The sequence below is a fragment of the Aquarana catesbeiana genome, linkage group LG08 (genome assembly GCF_042186555.1).
Source record: "Aquarana catesbeiana isolate 2022-GZ linkage group LG08, ASM4218655v1, whole genome shotgun sequence".
NCBI lineage: Eukaryota > Metazoa > Chordata > Amphibia > Anura > Ranidae > Aquarana > Aquarana catesbeiana.
The window spans coordinates 204,992,176-205,016,702 of NC_133331.1; the positions used below are offsets into that span (position 1 = coordinate 204,992,176).

A 24,527-nucleotide genomic window follows, 5' to 3' on the forward strand; every position below is an offset into this window, starting at 1 on the left:
CTTGGGGTGTCTACTTTCCCAAATGGGGTCATTTGGGGGCTTTTTTTTGCCACCTGGGCATTCCATGGCCTCCGAAACTGTGATAGGCAGTGAAGAGTGAAATCAAAAATTTACGCCCTTAGAAAGCCTGCAGGCGGTGCTTGGTTTTCGGGGTCCCGTGCGCGGCTAGGCTCCCAAAAAGTCCCACACATGTGGTATCCCCGTACTCAGGAGAAGCAACAGAATTTATTTTGGGGTGTAATTTCACAAATCCCCATGGCATGTTTGAGCAATATAACATTTAGTGACAACTTTGTTCCAAAAAAAAAAAAAAAAAATTTGTCTCTTTCCCGCAACTTGTGTCACAATATAAAATATTCCATGGACTCGAAATGCCTCTCAGCAAATAGCTTGTGGTGTCTACTTTCCAAAATGGGGTCATTTGGGGGGGTTTTGAACTGTCCTGGCATTTTATGCACAACATTTAGAAGCTTATGTCACACATCACCCACTCTTCTAACCACTTGAAGACAAAGCCCTTTCTGACACTTTTTGATTACATGAAAAAATTATTTTTTTTTGCAAGAAAATTACTTTGAACCCCCAAACATTATATATTTTTTTAAAGCAAATGCCCTACAGATTAAAATGGTGGGTGTTTCATTTTTTTTTCACACAGTATTTGCGCAGCGATTTTTCAAACGCATTTTTTGGGGAAAAAAACACACTTTTTAAAATTTTAATGCACTAAAACACACTATAATGCCCAAATGTTTGATGAAATAAAAAAGATGATCTTAGGCCGAGTACATGGATACCAAACATGACATGCTTTAAAATTGCGCACAAACGTGCAGTGGTGACAAACTAAATACATTTTTAAAAGCCTTTAAAAGCCTTTACAGGTTACCACTTTAGATTTACAGAGGAGGTCTACTGCTAAAATTACTGCCCTCGATCTGACCTTCACGGTGATACCTCACATGCATGGTGCAATTGCTGTTTACATTTGACGCCAGACCGACGCTTGCGTTCGCCTTAGCGCGAGAGCAGGGGGGATAGGGGTGCTTTTTTTTTTTTTTTTCTTTATTATTTTTTTGCTTTTTTATCTTATTTTTAAACTGTTCCTTTCATTTTTTTTTTTAAATCATTTTTATTGTTATCTCAGGGAATGTAAATATCCCCTATGATAGCAATAGGTAGTGACAGGTACTCTTTTTTGAAAAAATTGGGGTCTATTAGACCCTAGATTTCTCCTCTTCCCTCAAAGCATCTGACCACACCAAGATCGGTGTGATAAAATGCTTTCCCAATTTCCCAATGGCGCTGATAACATCCGGCAAAAATGCTCGTAGCTTCCGGTTTCTTAGGCCATAGAGATGTTTGGAGCCACTCTGGTCTCTGATCAGCTTTATGGTCACTGGCTGAATCACCGGCTGCATTCTCAGGTTCCCTGTTGAGACAGGAGAGCCAGAGAAAAACACGGAAGACGGTGGGGGTGGGGGGGATCATTCCCTCCCACGGCTTGTAAAAGCAGTCTAGAGGCTAATTAGCCACTAGGATTGCTTTTACATGAAAGCCGACCGCTGGCTGAAAAGAATGATACCATGATGATACCTAAACCTGCAGGCATCATTCTGGTATAACCACTCAAAGTCGTGAATGGCGTACCTGAAGACAAAAAAATGGTTAACAATAAAGCACAGTAAACGGTAAAGTATAAAAAATTCCATACCTGAAAGCAAACTTGATAAAACATAATAACAATAAAACATTGCAGAATAAAATACAGTAAAAAAGAACAGAACAATAGAGAGAATAGAGAGAGAGAGAGAACAATAAAACGACAACTATTTTTTTTTATTTTATATATTATTGTTTTTTTTTGTTTTTTTTTTTTACACTTTTTTTTGTAACTGTAACTTTTATAACTGTAACCGGTTCCAGGTTCGGGTCTCTCAAAATGCGATGGCATCTTGGGAGACCCTGTGAAAGTGTGTCCTAGTCTGTACAATGCTGTACCCTACGCTAATACTCAACTAGTGTATGGTAGCGTTCAAAACATTCACCAATGCAAAGACCAGGATTGTCAGGACAGGAGGGACAATAATAGCGAGTGTCATGCCTATATCCGCGCTTGCTGCAGACACGACATCTTTTTTGGGGGGGTTCGTTGGGTAGGGGTACTCGGGAGGACATAAAGAAAATGCCTCTCATGCAGCCGACTGCATTTGGTTGGGGATGTGAATGGGGGAATTACGGGCGCTGCAGAAGCGGTGGGTTCCCAATTAGGATTGGCGAATGCAGCAGGAAGGGCATTATGGGCACGACGGGCCTGTGTTTGTCTTTTTGGTGGCAGCGGGACACTACTTGTGCTTGCCACCTCACCAGCTTGAACTGCACTTATGGGACTCGCCACGTCACCAAGTGTTACTGCAGTGCTGGTTTGACTATGACCGGGGTGTACTAGGGCGCTGGTGCTTGCCAGTTCACCAAAACGCTACCAAAAAAACTGTTAGCGATCGCAGGGATCAGGCCTGACTCTGCGAACGCTGCAGTTATGCGTTTAGTGTTTTGTAAGTGACAGTGATCGATCGATACTGCACTTGGGTGGGCCGGGCGGAGGGGCAAAACGCAGGTGCTAGCAGGTATCTGGGCTGATCCCGCTAACACTGCGTTTTTGGGAACCCTAAACTGCTGGGGACGCTAGTATAGATCTGATCGGATCAGATATTGATCCGTTCAGATACTATACCACTAAGGGAGGCGTATGCTGCGTGTGTGGGTGTTAGCTGTACTGGCGCTAATCTGACGCTGCCTGGGGCGACACATATCACCGCCGGGCGATCAGGGGGCTAAACCTTTATTCGGTAATAAACGGCGGGTGCCCTGACACTATAAAAAATAAACGAACTAACCAGTGTCACCCGTAACGGTTATACGGTGATCAGTGGTGAAAGGGTTGACTAGGGGGCAATCAAGGGGTTAAAACATTTATTAGATAGTATATGGGGGTCCCTGTCGCTATAAAACGCTGACGGCGAACCTATATATTTACGTATTTACGTCCCTAACTAGCGTCACCAGCGACACTAATACAGCGATTAGAAAAACGATTGCTTAGTGACACTGGCGACAGGGGGTGATCAAGGGGTTAAAACTTTATTAGGGGGGGTTAGGGGGGTATCCTAGACCTACAGGGGGCTAACACTAACTGCCCTACCACTTCTAACTGTCACAAACTGACACCAATGCAGTAATCAGAAAAAAAAAAAAAACACTGCTTGGTGTCAGTGTGACAGGGGGGGGGGGAGGGGTGATTGGGGGGGATCGGGGGGGGGATCGGGGGTGTAAAGTGTGCCTGGCATGTTCTACTGTGTGTGTGTTGGTGCACTCACATGTCTTCTCTCCTCGGCGCCGGAACGGAAACTGCCGAGCGGAGGAGAGATGACATCACATCCTCTGCCTCTGTGTACTACACAGAGGCAGGGGATGATTGTCATTGGCTGGGAGCGATCGTGAGGGGGGGCCTCCCCCTCATCTCTAAACGCTCCCAGACAAAAGCCGACCGCCGCTGGCACCGGGAGGAGAGGGTCCGATCGGACCCCCCGCCCGCGGGAAGGCAATCACGTACCAGGTACGTGATTTTGCCTGCCCGTGCCATTGTGTTCACGTATATAGGCGTTAGGCGGTCGGCAAGTGGTTAATGAAATTTGCATTAGGTCACATCATACTTTGTGTTATTACACCACAAGGGACCAGATAGGTGTGAATAGACAAAAAAAAAAGGTTTTATGTTTGAACAACATTCAGGATAGACAGTAGGTCACATTGTTAAATTTTAAAATCAATTTAAGGCAAAATAGTAATTACAGAGATAGTGATCCGCGGGGGAACAGTTGATACATAATGTGTAGACTAAGGATGACCCGAACACCCCCCGGTTCGGTTCACAGCAGAACATGCGAATAGGCAAAAAATTCACACAAACACTGTTAAAGTCTATTGGATGTGAACATGAAAAATCAAAAGTGCTAATTTTAAAGGCTTATATGCATTATATATGCGTTACTGCCATGAAAAGTGTTTGGGGACCCGTATCCTGCCCCAGGGGACATGTATCAATGCAAAAAAAGTTTTAAAAATGGCTGTTTTTTTCGGGAGCAGTGATTTTAATAATTGCTTAAAGTGAAACAATAAAAATAAAATATTCCTTTATCGTGCCTGGGGGGTGTCCTTAGTATGCGTGTAAAGTAGCGCATCTTTCCCATGTTTATAACAGTGCCACAGCAATATGACATCTGTAAAGGAAAAAATGTCAATATAAAACTGTTCGCGTCTGTAATATATTGTCGGACCCCGGCAATATAGATAAAAATACGAAAAAAAATGGCATGGATGTCCCCTCCAAAATCCAGATCAAGCCCCTCAGGTCTGGTATGGATATTAAGGGGAATCCTGCACCCAAATTTTTTTAAAAATGGCGTGGGGGACCCCCAGGCACTATATACTCTGAACAGCAGTATATATACTATACAGCCTGCCCTATATACTTTGCAGAAAATTGGGCCTTAGGTGGTGGTGGTGCCACAAAACTGTAACCCCTCACAGATACTCTTGTTGGGAGCAGGAATGGGCCCTGCTGTGAAATATTAGATCAAAAATTGTAATTACATGCCCCTGTTAGACAGGGGCATAAAAATTGGGCCTTGGGTGGTGGTGCCACAACGCTGTAACCCCTCACAGATACTTTTGTTGGGCGCAGGAACAGGCCCTGCTGTGAAATATTAGATCAAAAATTGTAATTACATGCCCCTGTTAGACAGGGGAAGAAAAATTGGGCCTTGGGTGGTGGTAGTGCCACAACACTGTAACCCCTCACAGATACTCTTGTTGGGCGCAGGAACGGGCCCTGCTGTGAAATATTAGATCAAAAATTGTAATTACATGCCCCTGTTAAACAGGGGCAGAAAAATTGGCCCTTGGGTGGTGGTGCCACAACATGGTAACCCCTCACAGATACTCTTGTTGGGCACAGGAACGGGCCCTGCTGTGAAATTTTAGATCCATATCAAATTCAATCAGTTACATCAGCATCAGGTGCTTGATAGCTGCTGATTCCAAACTAAATAATTTTTTTGAATGTGAGTCTATCAATAGAGTCTGTGAACAGGCGCACTCTTTGATACGTTACAAACCCTCCAGCAGCACTGAATGTGCGTTCAGAAAGAACGCTGGATGCAGGACAGGCCAGTAGCTCAGTTGCATATTGAGCAAGTTCTGGCCAGTTTTCCATCCTCAAGACCCGTAACCCAGTGGATGCTCTGTTGGAAAGGTCTCCAATTCTGCGGAGTGAAATAAAAAAGGATTTTATGCATTTTTTTAAGCCTGGCCTGAATGAGACATAAAATCTGGGGGAGTGTTGTCATTTTCAAGGCGTTGCTTCTGCTGAACCATGTTAGGCCCTGGCATGCTAAAGCTCTGAACTAATTTTTGACAACAATGGGCTAATATTGGTCTCATAAAGTGTAGCTGTGTTTGAGGTGGCAAATAGACTTTTAGAAACCGTGAGAAGGAAGGAGATTCATAAGCTTTACACAAAGATAAAGATCTTTATTTAAATCCACTACATTGCCTGAAAAATTTATCTTAAGAGCCGCTCATTATGCATGAATAAAATAGCATATGCTAAATTCACAAAGTTAGCACACCAGGATGAAGGCTTGTACCAGAGGTGTAACTATAACCTTCAGGGCCCCAGTGCAAGAAACCATGAAGGGCCCCTGACCCGCACTATGATGGGGGGGGTATTGTGAAAGGATGAGGGGCAGTATGACGGGGCATTTTGACAGGAGGGGGCAGTGTGACCAAAGAAGGGTATCTGGAAAGTGTAACCAGAGGGGGGAGTGTGATAAGAGGGGGCACTGTGAAAGAAGGGGGGCAGTGTGACAAGAAGGGGCAGTACGATGGGGGCAGTATGACAGGGGGATATTGTGACAAGAGGGGGGCAGTGTGACAGGAAAAGGATACCTGGGAAGTATTACAAGAGGGGGGCAGTGTAATGAGGGAGCACTGTGAAAGGAGGGGGACTGTTTAACAAGAGGGGGGTAGTGTGACAGGAGTGGGGTAAATATGACAGAAGGGGGCAGTGTGACGAGGGGGCAGAATGATGGAGGGGCAGTGTTACAGGAGGGGGCAGTATGACAGGAATGTATTGTGCCAAGGGGGCAGTGTGACAGGGGACAGTGAGACAGGTGGGGGCAGTATGATGGGGAAATAGTATGACGTGGGCAGTGTGATAAAAGAGGGGCTATGTGGCAGGTGGGTGGCCAGTGTGAGAGGGGACAGGTGGGGGGGCAGTGTGAGAGGGGACAAGTGGGGGGGGGGCAGTGTGAGAGGGGACAGGTGGGGGGCAGTGTGAGAGGGGACAGGTGGGGGGCCAGTGTGAGAGGGGACAGGTGGGGGGGCAGTGTGAGAGGGGACAGGTGGGGGGCCAGTGTGAGAGGGGACAGGTGGGGGGGCAGTGTGAGAGGGGACAGGTGGGGGGCAGTGTGAGAGGGGACAGGTGGGGGGGACAGTGTGAGAGGGGACAGGTGGGGGGACAGTGTGAGAGGGGACAGTGTGTGGGGGGACAGTGTGAGAGGGGACAGGTGGGGGCCAGTGTTAGAGGGGACAGTGTGTGGGGGGACAGTGTGTGGGGGACAGTGTGTGGGGGGGCAGTGTGAGAGGGGACAGTGTGTGGGGGGGCAGTGTGAGAGGGGACAGTGTGAGAGGGGACAGTGTGTGGGGGGACAGTGTGTGGGGGGGCAGTGTGAGAGGGGACAGTGTGTGGGGGGGCAGTGTGAGAGGGGACAGTGTGTGGGGGGGCAGTGTGAGAGGGGACAGTGTGGGGGGGGACAGTGTGAGAGGGGACAGTGTGTGTGGGGGGACAGTGTGAGAGGGGACAGTGTGTGTGGGGGGGACAGTGTGAGAGGGGACAGTGTGTGGGGGGGGCAGTGTGAGAGGAGACAGTGTGTGGGGGGGACAGTGTGAGAGGAGACAGTGTGTGAGGGGACAGTGTGAGAGGGGACAGTGTGTGGGGGGACAGTGTGTGGGGGGACAGTGTGTGGGGGGACAGTGTGAGAGGGGACAGTGTGTGGGGGGACAGTGTGAGAGGGGACAGGTGGGGGGAAAGTGTGTGGGGGGACAGTGTGAGAGGGGACAGGTGGAGGGGCAGTGTGAGAGGGGACAGTGTGTGGGGGGACAGTGTGTGGGGGGACAGTGTGTGGGGGGACAGTGTGAGAGGGGACAGTGTGTGGGGGGGACAGTGTGAGAGGAGACAGTGTGTGGGGGGGACAGTGGGAGTCTGTGAACAGGCGCACTCTTTGATACGTTACAAACCCTCCAGCAGCACTGAATGTGCGTTCAGAAAGAACGCTGGATGCAGGACAGGCCAGTAGCTCAGTTGCATATTGAGCAAGTTCTGGCCAGTTTTCCATCCTCAAGACCCGTAACCCAGTGGATGCTCTGTTGGAAAGGTCTCCAAGTCTGCGGAGTGAAATAAAAAAGGATTTTATGCATTTTTTTAAGCCTGGCCTGAATGAGACATAAAATCTGGGGGAGTGTTGTCATTTTCAAGGCGTTGCTTCTGCTGAACCATGTTAGGCCCTGGCATGCTAAAGCTCTGAACTAATTTTTGACAACAATGGGCTAATATTGGTCTCATAAAGTGTAGCTGGGTTTGAGGTGGCAAATAGACTTTTAGAAACCGTGAGAAGGAAGGAGATTCATAAGCTTTACACAAAGATAAAGATCTTTATTTAAATCCACTACATTGCCTGAAAAATTTATCTTAAGAGCCGCTCATTATGCATGAATAAAATAGCATATGCTAAATTCACAAAGTTAGCACACCAGGATGAAGGCTTGTACCAGAGGCGTAACTATAACCTTCAGGGCCCCAGTGCAAGAAACCATGAAGGGCCCCTGACCCGCACTATGATGGGGGGGGTATTGTGAAAGGATGAGGGGCAGTATGACGGGGCATTTTGACAGGAGGGGGCAGTGTGACCAAAAAAGGGTATCTGGAAAGTGTGACCAGAGGGGGGAGTGTGATAAGAGGGGGCACTGTGAAAGAAGGGGGGCAGTGTGACAAGAAGGGGCAGTACGATGGGGGCAGTATGACAGGGGGATATTGTGACAAGAGGGGGGCAGTGTGACAGGAAAAGGATACCTGGGAAGTATTACAAGAGGGGGGCAGTGTAATGAGGGAGCACTGTGAAAGGAGGGGGACTGTTTAACAAGAGGGGGGTAGTGTGACAGGAGTGGGGTAAATATGACAGAAGGGGGCAGTGTGACGAGGGGGCAGAATGATGGAGGGGCAGTGTTACAGGAGGGGGCAGTATGACAGGAATGTATTGTGCCAAGGGGGCAGTGTGACAGGGGACAGTGAGACAGGTGGGGGCAGTATGATGGGGAAATAGTATGACGTGGGCAGTGTGATAAAAGAGGGGCTATGTGGCAGGTGGGTGGCCAGTGTGAGAGGGGACAGGTGGGGGCCAGTGTGAGAGGGGACAGGTGGGGGGGCAGTGTGAGAGGGGACAAGTGGGGGGGGCAGTGTGAGTGGGGACAGGTGGGGGGCAGTGTGAGAGGGGACAGGTGGGGGGCCAGTGTGAGAGGGGACAGGTGGGGGGGCAGTGTGAGAGGGGACAGGTGGGGGGCCAGTGTGAGAGGGGACAGGTGGGGGGGCAGTGTGAGAGGGGACAGGTGGGGGGCAGTGTGAGAGGGGACAGGTGGGGGGGGACAGTGTGAGAGGGGACAGGTGGGGGGACAGTGTGAGAGGGGACAGTGTGTGGGGGGACAGTGTGAGAGGGGACAGGTGGGGGCCAGTGTTAGAGGGGCCAGTGTGAGAGGGGACAGTGTGTGGGGGGACAGTGTGTGGGGGGGCAGTGTGAGAGGGGACAGTGTGAGAGGGGACAGTGTGTGGGGGGACAGTGTGTGGGGGGGCAGTGTGAGAGGGGACAGTGTGTGGGGGGGCAGTGTGAGAGGGGACAGTGTGTGGGGGGGCAGTGTGAGAGGGGACAGTGTGGGGGGGGGACAGTGTGAGAGGGGACAGTGTGTGTGGGGGGACAGTGTGAGAGGGGACAGTGTGTGTGGGGGGACAGTGTGAGAGGGGACAGTGTGTGTGGGGGGGGACAGTGTGTGGGGGGGACAGTGTGAGAGGGGACAGTGTGTGGGGGGGCAGTGTGAGAGGAGACAGTGTGTGGGGGGGACAGTGTGAGAGGAGACAGTGTGTGAGGGGACAGTGTGAGAGGGGACAGTGTGTGGGGGGACAGTGTGTGGGGGGACAGTGTGTGGGGGGACAGTGTGAGAGGGGACAGGTGGGGGGAAAGTGTGTGGGGGGACAGTGTGAGAGGGGACAGGTGGGGGGGCAGTGTGAGAGGGGACAGTGTGTGGGGGGACAGTGTGTGGGGGGACAGTGTGTGGGGGGACAGTGTGAGAGGGGACAGTGTGTGGGGGGACAGTGTGAGAGGAGACAGTGTGTGGGGGGGACAGTGTGAGAGGGGACAGTGTGTGGGGGGACAGTGTGAGAGGAGACAGTGTGTGGGGGGGACAGTGTGAGAGGAGACAGTGTGTGGGGGGGGACAGTGTGTGGGGGGACAGTGTGAGAGGGGACAGTGTGTGGGGGGACAGTGTGTGGGGGGACAATGTGTGGGGGGGGACAGTGTGTGGGGGGACAGTGTGTGGGGGGACAGTGTGTGGGGGGGGACAGTGTGTGGGGGGGGACAGTGTGAGAGGGGACAGTGTGTGGGGGGGGCAGTGTGAGAGGAGACAGTGTGTGGGGGGGACAGTGTGAGAGGAGACAGTGTGTGGGGGACAGTGTGAGAGGGGACAGTGTGTGGGGGGACAGTGTGAGAGGGGACAGTGTGTGGGGGGGACAGTGTGAGAGGAGACAGTGTGTGGGGGGACAGTGTGAGAGGGGACAGTGTGTGGGGGGACAGTGTGAGAGGGGACAGGTGGGGGGAAAGTGTGTGGGGGGACAGTGTGAGAGGGGACAGGTGGGGGGGCAGTGTGAGAGGGGACAGTGTGTGGGGGGACAGTGTGTGGGGGGACAGTGTGAGAGGGGACAGTGTGAGAGGGGACAGTGTGAGAGGGGACAGGTGGGGGGCCAGTGTTGTGTTTTACTTACATGAGAAGCACATATGGAAGAAGCAGGATGCTTCCTTGTGATGTCCGCAGGATGTCCCTCCAGGCAGCACAGTTCACTTCCCGAATATCATTGTATCCAATGGAGAGGGGAGGGGCCTCTGACCCGAGCGTGTATTAGCAAGACTCAGTGTACAAGCAGAGGGACAAACTTGTGCACTCAATCTGGTGTCTGTTCGGGTCAGAGGCCCCTCCCCTCTCCATTGTACTCACTGATATTCGGGAAGTGAACTGTGTGCTGCCTGGAGGGACATCCCGCAGAGCGCAGACATCACATAGCTGCCGATCGCCCCCTTACGCCCCCCTCTCCTGTATAGTTAGATGCCAGCCAGGGGAGGTGCGGCGTCTTGGGGCCCCCCCACACTGGCAGAATTCCAGGGCCCAGTCGCAAGTGCAACTGTTGCGACCCTGGAAATTCCGCCACTGGCTTGTACACACGTTGAGAATATCAGACGAATGATCAACCTTTTTTTTTTTTGCATGCAAATCTCATATCAAAAATGAAGAGATTACTCAATTTACGAAAATTCTCGTATACAACTTCAGAAGTGATGTAGTGTACAGTATTAAATTGTATTGTACTGTATTCTTTCAGGTCCGAGTGTGCATAGTCTTGGCCATTACGATTTTTTTTCGGATGAAAACCGTACTCATAAATTAAAATCGTATGATATGGTACCATACGAAAAAACTTTTGTCCCTTCAGATAATTTTGGACGATCTGATTATCGTACAATCACTTCGATAGTTGAATTTTTCGTACAATTTTCTGATCGTGTGTACTAGCCTTAATTTTTATTTTATTTTTTAAAGTAGTAGAAGTTATTTTCAGCTAAGTCTTATGAGATTCGAAAAGCACAGGCATGGGGTGGCTGAAAATAAAGATTCTTATCTTTGCGTAAATCTTTGTAAATTGAGCCTCAGATCTCCTTTCTTCCCACTGTTTCTGCTTTTGTCTTCAGCTGTTTAAAACTCCCTTTTACAGCTATCTGGTCCCTTGCTGAGCATAACACACAGTATGATATGCGTTAACATACGTTGCATTAAGGCAGCCCATTTATTGTAATGGGCTGCCAATGTTCCACAATGGATTGAAAATCAGACATCTACAATTTTTTTGTAACACAGTGAACCACAATTCATGATAGTGCATTAGTGTGCATTGCAATATGCTGTGCTTCTAAGTGCATTGAGGTGCCATTGAAAATGAATGGCAATGCAATGTGCTAAGATGTTCAATACATTGCCCTGCCATGTTACCACAAAACATTGGTGTGCATTGGCTCTAGTAGGCTTGTTATGAAGCTAAAGAATGTTCAAATGTACAAATATACTAAACATAGCAGTTCAAAGGCTTACATTTTCCCACACTAGATATGAGGAAGCCTCATATTATTTTTGTCCAGATCTATTACTGTTAGTAATCTCTTTGTCTACGTATCTCAGTCTACTTTTTTCTTCATGCCTGATATTATTGGCTGTGCCTCTATTTGCTATGCTTTTGTGTACTAGAAACTCTAGAAATCATTGAATGTGCTTAGGACACAGCCAAAACACAATCATTCTTCATGGATTTTCATTTACTTGATGAACAGCATGAAGATTTTATAAAAGGGGTTGGCAAGTGGATTCAAGGGTCAAATGCCTCTTTTCTTTTATTATAAATGAGGGTTGGCACTGAGAGCACGATTGCACCACTTGATATATTACAAATACTTGCAGGAGATTGCATACCTGAAGACACGGCTAATTTATTTGCACAGTGCTTCATATGCAGTGAATAAAGTAATAAGATCACAACCTTAGTGCCAGCTTTTTGGTACCTGGGGTACAAGTGTCCATGCAAATCACACCACATGTGTCTATTTTTTGACACGTTTCTGCCCCACTACCCCTAGGCTCCAGTGAACTGAGGCAATGGCCCAGTAGACCTCATTTCCATATGAAAAAGCATAATTTATGAGAAATAAGCACCGGTACCATATAATATACAAATCACCAAAAATAACGATGAGCTACATTACATTAAAGAAGCGTAAAAGCATGTTTTGTTTCACTTCTAACTGTATGTACTGTCAATTTCCATGTGCACAATGCAACAAATAGTTGGTCTTATCTTTTACAGTATGCTTTGCCTTGTTGTTCTTTATGTTACTTGAGTGGTAAACATAGTAGCCCTGGACACATTTTACAGAATGCTGCACTCCTTATTAATGTTCTATGCTTATAAATGCATTTGATTAAAGCTGGCAAGCATCAAGTATTCCATACCTTTCCTAACTTAAACAACTAATATATGGGGATAAATCATGTAAACCACAGCTAGTCATATGTTCTTTGTCAATAATTCACAGATCCTCTTTAATAGGCTGTTTGAAGAGGATTTTTCCTCTGAATCCATGTAAAGAACGCTAACCCTAACTATAACATGATTTGTTTTCATGGTAATTGAATTTTGACTTTACAGGTTAGGATGCACGCAAAGGTTTATTGAGGACTTTAGCAGGCGGACGTCTTATGTATTCAGCAATGTGAGTACAAAATCTTTAATGAGCCCTAGATAAAGTCTATTATTCAGCTACAAGATCATTTGTATTTCTATGTGACAGTCCTTTAGAAATACAGAGAATGACTTTCATGTAGCATTTCACGCCCTTTAGGGTTGACAGAGATCCTAAATTTAAAGTATATCTAACGTTATTTTGAATACAGAAAGGAAAGGTTAATATCCTTTTCAGTTTTTTTTTGCCATCCCTGTACCATTGGTGAGATTCCCCTTCAGGCTGGGTTCACACTAGTGTGAATTGGATGCAGGTTTTCCCGCATCCAATTTGCATGACAGGAGAGTGTGACCGATTCTCAATGGAGAAGGTTCACACATCTCCTTGGCGGCTGTGGAGTGGATTGCACAGGGGTCCTATGTGTCTTTGGCTCCGTTTCAGGTCCAAATTTAGGCAAAAATTTGGGCCTGATTTATCCCTGAAATGAAATGAGAACAGGGACGCACCGGACCCCTGCTGTGAGCCGCATTCGTTTTAAGTGTGAACCCAGCCTCAGTTTACTGTCACAGGGAAACAACAGGAAGTGTGAGGAAATCTCTCCAAAGTGGAATTCTGGAATATTGCAAGATTTCCACTGTATCCCTGTTCTGGTGAGAAATCAAAATTTTACATTTTTTCCCACTTTCTACACCGATGACAATGGTCACCAGGACAAATAGAAAAGAGGGACTCTCCCCAGTGGAGACACAGTCAGGAAAAAAAACTTGACATGGGTTCTAACACCCTCATTATTTTTTTAAAAAAGAGCCTTTTTGGCCTTACACACTTTAATGAGACTTTTAGACACTCTTGGGATAGTAGATTACATTTTCAATATTATTATTATATTAAATACCACCCCTTGAAATGGGGCATGAAATAGATACCTACATCCCATAGAATCACTTTTTTACCATTTGCATTTTGTAAATTAGGAAACCGTTCCAGCAATTATACATCATATTTTCATACAACAGTTAAAACAAGCCAATTATTAATCAAAACAGCATAAAACATCATTTTAATTCAGTGAATTGCCTTGACATAGTGCACTTTAAAAAAAATGTTTATGCAGATTCCCAAATTCAAACATTCATTTCAGCCAAGGGACAAATTCCGTCATGTTTTTCAGGCAAAGTCCACTTCTTCAGGATTTATTGATCAATAGGGCTATTTTAATTATCTGCAATATATAATATGCGTAATATTTCAAAACACCATATGCCTCTCTTTAAATCTCAATAGTCTCAGTCTTCATTAAGCTGGTTCTAAGGACTCATGGCTTTTTTACCTTCATGCATTCTATGCATTCTTCAACCCAATAATAACCTGAGCACCATCGCGATCCAGCGATGTGCACGGGAGCCTCAGCTCTCCGTGGACTTTAACTTCTCATTGGCTGAGGCAGCAGCAAGAGCCATTGGCTCCCACTGCTGTCAATCACAGTGAGTGAGCCAATCAGGAGAGGGAGGGGCAGGGCCGAGGCTCTGTGTGTGAATGGACATGCAAAGCTCCGGTGCCGCCAGAGCAAGCTTCTTGCTATGGGAGGTAGAGAGAAGCTAATAAAGGGGTGCACATTTGGATAAGGCAGGCAGAGAGAAGCTAATAAAGAGCGCACAGTTGGAAAAGGCAGGTAGCAAAAAGCTAATGAAGGGGCGCATAGTTGCTTGCTATGGGAGCACTTGGCAGGTGGGAGGGGCCAGGAGTGCCGGAGAGGGACCTGAGAAGAGGAGGATCCAGGTTGCTCTGTGCAAAACCAATGCACAGAGCAGGTAAGTATAACATGTTAGTTACTTAAAAAAAAAAAAAGCAAGACTTTAACATCACTTTAAGTTCCATATTTCTTACAAAGTGGCAGCTGAAAAAACCTCAACCATTCATATTAGGTCTGGAGATCCCAGTGCGGACGTACATGTGAGAGCAACCACACTGAAAAAACAAATTTATCTGAATGGTTGCCATGGTTCTAAAGTGTCAAGATCAATTTAAACAACTGACAAAAAATTGCGCCATAAATTGCACATAAAACATAAAATTAATGATAAAGGATCAATGATTACAAATTAATATTCAATTAACAGAAAACATAATTATATATATATATATATATATATATATATATATATATATATATATATATATATTTTTTTTTTTTTTTTTTTTGCGTTTTTCTGTTAAGCCGCCCTTGTCATCTCATTACTATACTCTTACCCTTGGACTAATGCTTTGCCTATGGACTGATGATCTCCTTAGGATATAGACTCATTAATAGTGATTTTTATTATTACTATTTTTGCCATTTTACCACACTGTACCTTGTACTTACAGTTATTGTTACCATTAATTCATGGCTAGAAGAGCTGAAATCCAATGAATGAAAGTGGTAGGCTAGGTACAGTCAGGCTGGGGAGGAAAGAGAAAAGTTGATGCTGGATGTCCTGCAGCTCTGGAAATGAGGTGAGCTCTATCTGGCTTGCTGTAGCTTCTAATCCAAACTGGCAAAAACTCACGGAGTGTGGTGAATGAGGCTAAGCATATTCAGTACAGGCGAGGAGAATGTACAATGGTACAAGCCTGAATAAAAGGAGTCATTATGTTTCCTAGGAGTTATAGTCTGCTGTGATGAGCAGAATTTCTTCATTTCTAAGACAAATGAAACCTCAATACTCAAAGGCTGGCAGCGTGGGTAGGAAGATGTGGCCCAGCTGGCCCAAATAGTGTAATAACGATAAAATGAAATCAAGCTGATAGCCAGAGAGCTTCTGCCATTCATCATGGATGGCAGGAATTGAGTTTGCTGCTGAGATGTTACACCCTGTAGATGCTGGAGCATGTTTTCAAACTCTTGATCCACCATGATAAATAGTCACATTTCACATGGGAGCCGGTCAGTGCGAGTCTCTGTAAGAATGTAAAGGCCTCAGTCCCCTACTCATGATCAGGGGGTGCTGTGCCCTATTCCTCCTAGCAAGTCTGGAAGGAGTGGCACCCCTTGTGCCAGGGTTGTTTTACCAGTAGTGAAATAAAATTAAAAATAATATGATCCCCTACATTGTAAATATGAAGCTTGATGGGAACACAAATCTAAAAAAAAAATGTTAATTTAAAAAAATATATAAAAATGAAGGAACACTACCATCATTTAAATGTTACAAAGAATATAACAGAATATGTAAAAAGGAAATCAAGGAAGCAAAAATTCAAAACGAACGACATATTGCAAAAATTTGTAGGACAAACCCCCAAAATTTCTTCAGATATATTATTAGTAAAAAGGTCAGGTCAAATGATTGACTGGGGACAAAGAAAAGGCAAATTTATTAAATACCATCTTCAGCTCTGTGTATACAAAGGAGCATGAGGGAGCTCTTGTTCATAATAGGGATGGTATTGACATAGCCCAAAATGAACCACTATGGCTCAAAACTGATATGGTCCAGAAATATTCAGACAGAATAAAGGTTAATAAGGCACTTTTGTCATATTTAAAGCTATTGTTTCTAATTTTTAGGGACTCTTTAATGACTGACATAGTAGTACCACTGGATTGGCGTAAGGCCAATCTGGTGCCTATATTTAAAAAGGGATCAAAGTCTTTACCCAGTAACTATAGACCTGTTAGGCTGCGTACACACGAGCAGACTTTTCGACTGGACTGGTCCGACGGACCGAGTCCAGCGGACAATTTGACCGTGTGTGGGCTTCATCGGACCTGCAGCGAACTTTTTCAGTCGAAAATCTGACTTTAGATTTGGAACATGTTTGCCTTTTCAAGTGGCTTGCTATGGGGGTATGAGAAGAAGAGGAGGAGCCAAGATTGCCAACTAGGGACCCCATAAAAGGAGGTTTGGGGTCGCTCTGTGCAATACCATTGCACAGAGCAGGTGAGTATGATATGTTTATTATTTTAGTTTAAAAAAAATCTACCTTTAGTAACACTTTAACTGAAGATTTTTTTCAAGGCCGTTTTTTGTTTTTTATGGAAAAATTGTAAAAAAAGTAAAAATTAAATAGAAGTGTGGAATATGTTCTTTTACTATGATAAATTATATATCTGTGGCATGGTATTCAGACTATATGACATGAAGACCTTAATGAAAGGTTTCTGAGACTTTATGTAAAGTTTTATATAATTGCAAGATCTTCCAGCTGAAGATAAGCAAATCCTGGAATATAATTCAATTAACACTGTGGGGGTAATTTACTATAGCGCAAAAAAATGATCCTGCAGTCCCAGAAAATAGCGCCCAATTAAGGCCAATTAAGACTTCAACTCTCAGAAACTGGGCGCTAATGCTAATGGAAAGCAGGGCTATTGCCGGCAAATAGGTATGGGCAAACGGTTTGGCCCAAGCATAAGTTCAGGCCGAACTTTATTTGTTCGGACAATATGCGGTGTTCTGGGAAAATTTGAAAGCCGTCAGAACACAGTTAAAGTCTATGGGACAAGAATATGAAAAATCAAAAGTGCTCATTTTAAAGGATTATATGCAAGTTATTGTCAGAAAGAGTGTTTTGGGGACCTGGGTCCTGTATAACATGTATAAATGCAATTTTTTTTTAAAAAACGGCCATTTTTTCGGGAGCAGTGATTTTTTAAATGCTTAAAGTGAAACAATAAAAATGAAATATTCCTTTAAATATAGTGCCTGGGGGGTGTCTATAGTGTGCCTGTAAAGTGGCACATTTTTCCTATGTTTAGAACAGTACCACAGCAAAATGACATTTCTAAAGAAAAAAATTGTCATTTAAAATTGATCGCGGCTGTAATGAATTGTCAGGTCTCGGCAATATAGATAAAACTTATTGAAAAAAAGAGCATGGGATTCCCCCCCAGCACATTACCAGCCCTTTGGAATGAATATTAAAGGGATCCCTGAACCAAAATTTAAAAAAAAATTGTGTGGGGGTCCCCCTAAAATCCATACCAGGCCCTGCACATGGTCCAGAAGCAAATGTGTGGTGATGCCAAACAAATCAATTAACCCCACCCACACCAAATCTAACTACGACATACATCCCCACATTGAGTAAGCACAAGTACACATCCTACACTTACCCGGCAAATGAACAGCAGCTCCTCTTTGCTAAAGAGGGACCTCGCCATGTCCTCCTAGATGGAGATCCTGACCAGCACAGGAACTTCTGGGTGATTACAATGACTCATTTCTGGGTCAGAAGGTGAAACCACGCTCTTTTGATCGCAACTACGATTGAATTTTTTTAATTTTTGTTTATTTGCAGATATGCAAGTCTGTATTTCTACATATAATGATATTTGAAGGTAAACTTAAAGTGGGGTTCCACCCAAAAAAACAAAAATACCTGAAAAATTCTAAAAAAAACAAAAAAACATTTGGATATATATATATTTTTTTTACTTACCTCTAAATGCCTGTTGCTAGGTGGTCCCTCGTAGTCTGCCTCTTCCTTTGCCTGGGCTGGTGACATCACTTCCCCCTCGGCACAGGAAGGGCTCTGCTCTGCTCCCTCCCTCCTGTCAATCATCTGGGACCCATTACAGATTGAAGCCACAGCCCGGCGCCCACAGTTGAAATGCCGACGAGCGGAGGGGGGGGGGACGAGCAGGGCTTCGATCCCCCGCATCGCTGGACCCAGGGACAGGTAAGAGTCCAATTAAAAGTCAGCAGCTGCAGTATTTGTCTGACTTTTAATTTTTTTTTTTTTTATGGACGCCCTGGGTGGAACTCCTCTTTAAGGGAGTTTGATAAGCAATGGTGTCCCTGGGATAGCAGAAGCTGAATCACAAAGGCCAAAGGCCCAGTTTGAGCCCTGGTTCACAACGACAGCAGGAGGAAATTGTGCAAGTTCAGCTGAACTTGCACAATTTCATTCCCGCATGTCAATCCCGGGGGGGGGGGGGGGATGTTTCAGAGACATCTAATGTCAATAAAAATCGCACCCCGAAGTGACATGTCAAATCGCAGCAATGTGAACCAGGGCTGACACATACAACACTGCCTATCCACCAGCTGAATTCATTACCTGCAATTCTCCACAGCTGTTATATATAAAGATGCCACCTTTATCATTTACTTGCAGGTGTGCTGAAGAGATTCATTTTTTGGTGTACAACTACATATATAAATTATAAGATATAAAAGAAAGATATTGCACTTCCCCAAAACCACCAACCTCAAAACTAATAAAAAAGAAGAGAAAAAAAACACAAGCTCAATAATGTGCTTTTATTTTGCCAGCAGAAACAAAATTATGTACATTCATTTACTAGCTTAAAAAAAAATTCTACAGGATATATGGTGCTACATTTAGCAAAACAGTTAGCAATTGGGTTTTAAGGGCCCTGCTCATAGGAGCTTACAATCTAAAATTTGACTAAACCTTAGAGTGGACACAGCTTTACTTTCAGTGTATAATGGGCAACACATCACATTTTTATCTGCAAGATTATAGAAACATGCTTAACAGTCATTACTCTTACAAAGCATTCAAACATAATAAAAAAAGTCACATATTCAAAATATAACACCCACTACCAGCCCACATTCCACACACATACATAGGTGAGTATGTTCTGCTGGAAGCTGCATTTCTGTGTACATGATTAAGCAATGAGATCAAAGAGTAGAAGGTCAGCACATGCTCCCAAACTATGTTAGCATGGTCAGACAGAAAAAAACACACAAGAAATTGACAGCATGGCCACATAAACCCACTTTTGATTGAAAAAATGCACAAGAATTTCACAAGAATTTCAGAATTTCAGCAAACAGCCCTAGTTGGGCGTTTGTCAATATGTACAATATCATTCCTTCTCCCCCACAAATCACAGCAAAAAACCTGACCTTCTCAGGCCAAACAAACCTCCCCCTACTGCAGCCCTTTATATAAGATAGGTTCTATTGTTATCACACTGACACACGCCCAATAGAAGTACATGCCCACCAGTATCTTTAAATCTGTCTCTTTGTGTATGTCTAAAGTGATTGCACCTGATGGGCAGGAACAAGTAATACTATTTGCAACTGTGTTAACCCTTGGCTATGTGCATCAAATCACCAACTACAGGCCAAAGATCGAAGTCCATTTGCATGCACATAAACAAAGCAACAGTTTTCTAAGCATATCTACCTGTGCAGTGTAAACCCTACAATTTTAAATGTCCAAGTCCCTGGGCATGATTAGTGTTAACAAACATTAACATCAGTCCCTGGCTGCAATGAGCTTCCAATCTAAAGTCCAAAACTAACTTTCTTACATTAGAGACTATTTCGACAGGAGACAAATAAAATGCCAGCACATCTTTGGATTGTGGTGGGAAACCCACACAGGGAGAACATATGAACTTCAACACAAGCATTAGCATGTTGGGGAATTGAACCAGCAACCCAGTGCTGCTAGACAGAATTGCTACCCACTTAGCCAGCAGGCAGCCTCACACATTTTGACTGCATCTCTGTGAGGTGAACAAGCCCTAAGTCCATAGCCATGCTCAGTGTCACAAGCAATATACAATATATTGGCCTAAGTATTGGGATGCCTGCCTTTAAACGCACATGAACTGTAATGGCATCCCAGTCTTAGTCCGTAGGGTTCAAAATTCATTTGGGCCACCCTTTGCTATAACAGCTTCAACTCTTCTGGGAAGGCTGTCCACAAGGTTTAGGAGTGTGTTTATGGCAGTGTTTTTCAACTCCAGTCCTCAAGGCGCCCCAACAGGTCATGTATTCAGGATTTCCCTCAGATGAAATGGCTGTGGTAATTACTAAGGCAGTGAAACTAATCAAATCACCTGTGCAAAATAATGGAAAGTCTAAAAACATGACCTGTTGTGGCGCCTTGAGGACTGGAGTTGAGAAACACTGGTCTATGGGAATGTTTGACCATTCTTCCAAGTGCATTTGTGAGGTCAGGCACTGATGTTGGGCGAGAAGGCCTGGCTTACAGTCTCCGCTCTAATTCATTCCCAAGGTGTTCTGTTGTGTTGAGGTCAGGACTCTGTGCAGGCCAGTCAAGTTCCTTCACCCCAAACTGCATTGCTCCAAATCATTTGGTGGAGGGGGGGATTATGATATGGGGTTGTTTTTTAGGGGTTGGGCTTGGCCTCTTAGTTCCAGTGAAGGGAACTCTTAAGGCATCAACATACCAAGAAATTTTGGACAATTTCATTCTCCCAACTTTATGGGAACACTTTGGGGATGGCCCCTTCCTGTTCCAACATGACTGCACACCAGTGGACAAAGCAAGGTCTATAAAGACATGGATGAGCAAGTTTGGGGTCGAGGAACTTGACTGGCCTGCACAGAGTCCTGACATCAACCCAATGGAACACCTTTTGGCTGAATTAGAGCAGAGACTGCGAGCCAGGCCTTCTCATCCAACATCCGTGCCTGGCCTCACAAATGGGCTTCTGGAAGAATGGTCAAACATTCCCATAGACACACTAATCCTTGTACACAGCCTTCTCAGAAGCTGTTCTAGCTGCAAAGGGTGGGCCAAATCAAATTTTAACCCTACAGACTAATGCCCCGTACACACGGTCGGACATTGATTGGACATTCCGACAACAAAATCCTAGGATTTTTTCCGACGGATGTTGGCTCAAACTTGTCTTGCATACACACGGTCACACAAAGTTGTCGGAAAATCCGATCGTTCTAAACGCGGTCACGTAAAACACGTACTTTGGGACTATAAACGGGGCAGTGGCCAATAGCTTTCATCTCTTTATTTATTCTGAGCATGCGTGGCACTTTGTCCGTCGGATTTTTGTACACACGATCGGAATTTCCGACAATGGATTTTGTTGTCGGAAAATTTTATATCCTGCTCTCAAACTTTGTGTGTCGGAAAATACGATGGAAAATGTGTGATGGAGCCTACACACGGTCGGAATTTCCAACAACAAGGTCCTATCACACATTTTCTGTCGGAAAATCCGACCGTGTGTACGGGGCATAAGACTTGGCTTCCATTAAAGTTCATGTGTGTGTAAAGGCAGGTGTCCCAATACTTTTGGCTAGATAGTATATCTGGAAAGATTTACAATGGTGGTGGAACCCTCCTACACATAAATACTACATTTAGACATAGTTTTAGGACCTGGAAGATAAGACAACTTCTCTAAATGAAGCGGCATGTTTGGGATTCGAGCCAAGGTGCTCAGGGATGCTAAGCATAAGTTCTAACCTCTAAGCCACAGAGCTGCCATATGTGAAAACCTCCTACACATAAATATGCATAAATACTGCATTTCTTTGAATGTACAGGTGATGGAATTACATTACTCAAGAGTTCTTCTTCTTGATTTATTCTGTGATATTTGCTGGTCCTTTGTGGGTGAGTGTAGAATAGTGATATTACCCTCAAATTTTGGGGAATTACATTACTCAAGAGTTCTTCTTCTTGATTTATTCTGTGATATTTGCTGGTCCTTTGTGGGTGAGTGTAGAATAGTGATATTACCCTCAAATTTTGGGGAATTACATTTTGATTTCTGATGTTGGTACACACATATCACATTTTTTAGACTTTTTTTTTTTTTTTTTTAATTATGATTATTTGGAAATAATAAAAAGCACAAAAAATTGTGACTCATTTTAAATTTGCATCAGCAATGGTATTGTTTGTGGATTGTAAAGACACCTGTGTCAGTTTGGGTAAAGATTGTTATGAGATGGAGTGAAGGTGAAAGTGACAGAGAAAAATATATTTTACCAAAACATCAAAACATTCCACATTCTAGCATTCTTAAAAACAAAATAGATTAAGTAGAAGCAACAATGTTACAAAGGAAAATTTATTTTAGAGAAAGATACAGTGGGGATGGAAAGTATTCAGATCCCTTTAATTTTTTCACTCTTTGTTATATTGCAGCCATTTGCTAAAATCATTTAAATTAATTTTTTCCTCATTAATGTACACACAGCACCCCATATTGACAGAAAAACACAGAATTGTTGACATTTTTGCAGATTCATTAAAAAGGAAAAACTGAAATATCACATGGTCCTAAGTATTCAGACCCTTTGCTGTGACACTCATATATTTAACTCAGGTGCTGTCCATTTCTTCTGATCATCCTTGAGATGGTTCCACACCTTCATTTGAGTCCAGCTGTGTTTGATTACAATGATTGGACTTGATTAGGAAAGCCACACACCTGTCTATATAAGACCTTACAGCTCACGGTGCATGTCAGAGCAAATGAGAATCATGAGGTCAAAGGAACTGCCTGAAGAGCTCAGAGACAGAATTGTGGCAAGGCACAGATCTGGCCAAGGTTACAAAAAAATTTCTGCTGCACTTAAGGTTCCTAAGAGCACAGTGGCCTCCATAATCCTTAAATGGAAGACGTTTGGGATGACCAGAACCCTTCCTAGAGCTGGCCTTTCGGCCAAACTGAGCTATCGGGGGAGAAGAGCCTTGGTGAGAGAGGTACCCAAAGATCACTGTGGCTGAGCTCCAGGGATGCAGTCGGGAGATGGGAGAAAGTTGTAGAAAGTCAACATCACTGCAGCCCTCCACCAGTCGGGGCTTTATAACAGAGTAGCCCTATGGAAGCCTCTCCTCAGTGCAAGACAAATGAAAGCCCGCATGGAGTTTGCTAAAAAACACAAACAGAAATAAGGTTCTTTGGTCTGATGAGACCAAGATAGAACTTTTTGGATTTAATTCTAAGCGGTATGTGTGGAGAAAACCAGGCACTGCTCATCACCTGTCCAATACAGTCCCAACAGTGAAGCATGGTGGTGGCAGCATCATGCTGTGGGGGTGTTTTTCAGCTGCAGGGACAGGACGACTGGTTGCAATTGAGGGAAAGATGAATGCGGCCAAGTACAGGGATATCCTGAATGAAAAACCATCTCCAGAGTGCTCAGGACCTCAGACTGGGCCGAAGGTTTACCTTCCAACAAGACAATGACTCTAAGCACACAGCTAAAATAATGAAATAGTGGCTTCACAACAACTCCGTGACTGTTCTTGAATGGCCCAGCCAGAGCTCTGACTTAAACTCAATTGAGCATCCCTCGAGAGACCTAAAAATGGCTGTCCACCAACATTTAGTTCTCAGGCCGTTCCACTGCCTCTTGCAGTCACACATTCTGGCTGCCTCCTGCAGCCCCTCTGACTCCTGAAGACCTCCTGTCTCTCTGGGTGTGGAGCAGTCTCCAACTGGGAGCCATGAGGTCTTCCCATACCCTCATTATAAGTGCTGTGCTCACCTGAGCACACACCCTGCTGGTAATCTACAAAGTCTAGACACAGGGTTGGAGATCCCGTCCCACCCAAGACACTATGGAATCTCCAAACTACAGAGCCCCATGACCGAATACCAAAACCGGGAGAAAGCTGCGAAAGCAGTTTTTTCCAGTCCACATTTATGCTCTGTAGCCTTGCACCAAGCAAATGTGCATACTCTGTGTCCCCCAAACTATCAATTTTACCTTGACAGCATCTCCTACTGTCACAGTCTGAATACTTTCCGTCCCCACTATACATTTCATCTCAACATTAAAAGGATTTATTTGGGAAAGTTACAATTGTACTATTAGAATCAATGGCTAAAACTTGCATTTGACTATAATAGCGCCGATTTTCACTCCCAAAAAATGCTCTTTAACACAGCGCTCACTCTGGTATTTACTATAGCGCACTGTAAAAAAGACACTGGAGCTAAAATGAAAGCTATTTGCAGGTCTGAGCTCTGTTGTGTTGGCACCTAGTTGTATAAAAACAGGGAATTTATCTCTTCTCAGACTTTCAAAGATATTTCAGTGTAGAAATCACTTTTTCACACAGTTTAAAAGCAGATTATCTTTAAAAAATATACCACACATT

General features: G+C 44.7%; 1 protein-coding gene across 1 annotated transcript in view; it reads left to right on the plus strand.

The window, feature by feature from the left end:
- The window catches only part of LOC141106724 (heparan-alpha-glucosaminide N-acetyltransferase-like), a 645,511-nt gene that overhangs the window by 119,556 nt on the left and 501,428 nt on the right, over positions 1-24,527 (plus strand). Inside the window, exon 6 of the mRNA XM_073597659.1 lies at positions 12,632-12,695. Within this exon, the coding sequence (XP_073453760.1) occupies positions 12,632-12,695 (64 nt within the window). The remainder of the gene's footprint in view (positions 1-12,631; positions 12,696-24,527) is intronic.